General features: G+C 37.3%; 1 protein-coding gene across 1 annotated transcript in view; it reads left to right on the forward strand.

Annotated features, from left to right (window-relative positions):
- The window catches only part of LOC119840577 (nuclear factor NF-kappa-B p100 subunit), a 20,660-nt gene that overhangs the window by 17,039 nt on the left and 2,978 nt on the right, over positions 1 to 643 (forward strand). The window contains exon 15 of the mRNA XM_038367265.1: positions 278 to 388. Coding sequence (XP_038223193.1) covers positions 278 to 388 — 111 coding nt within the window. The remainder of the gene's footprint in view (positions 1 to 277; positions 389 to 643) is intronic.

The following is a 643-nucleotide window of genomic DNA, read 5'->3' on the forward strand; positions in this document are numbered from 1 at the left end:
CGGGATAGTTCAAAATGATATATATATAATTGCGAAAGAGTGTAAGGATGTGTGTGCGTTTGTTGCTCTTTCACGCAATAGCTACTGAACCGGTTGCAATGAAATTTGGCACGTAGACAGCTGGACAACTGGAATAACATATAGGCAAATTTTTATCCCGATATTCCTACGGGATACGGCCTTGCGCGGGTGAAACACGGGGAGTAGTTAGTACTCATATAAATCAAAAGTACTACAATATAAATAATTACATATTATATTATAACCTATTTTTCAGAGTGATATAGAGGAAGTGGATGGCAGAGGGTATACGGCGCTGCAAATAGTTTGCGAAGAGCCGCTCAGAACAAATACTTTGGAAATCGCCAAATTATTGTTAGAGAAAAAGGTGAGATTTTCTGTTTTATTTTTTCATATTTACACTACCTGTTCTGCCCGGGTAGGCCTACTATTTATCGTAATTTAATTGTGAACGATCCTATCTTTCCATCGCGATAGACTTCACACACTAGAAAAAGTCGGGTCAGAATAAAAGGATTTGTAAGAACATAATTACGATTAGCAAAGCAATAAAATGGCGAGCCGAATGATTTGTACCAATATCCGTTTCCGTTACGAACCCAATAGTTCTATATACGATTAT

This window comes from Zerene cesonia, chromosome 6, assembly GCF_012273895.1.
Source record: "Zerene cesonia ecotype Mississippi chromosome 6, Zerene_cesonia_1.1, whole genome shotgun sequence".
NCBI lineage: Eukaryota > Metazoa > Arthropoda > Insecta > Lepidoptera > Pieridae > Zerene > Zerene cesonia.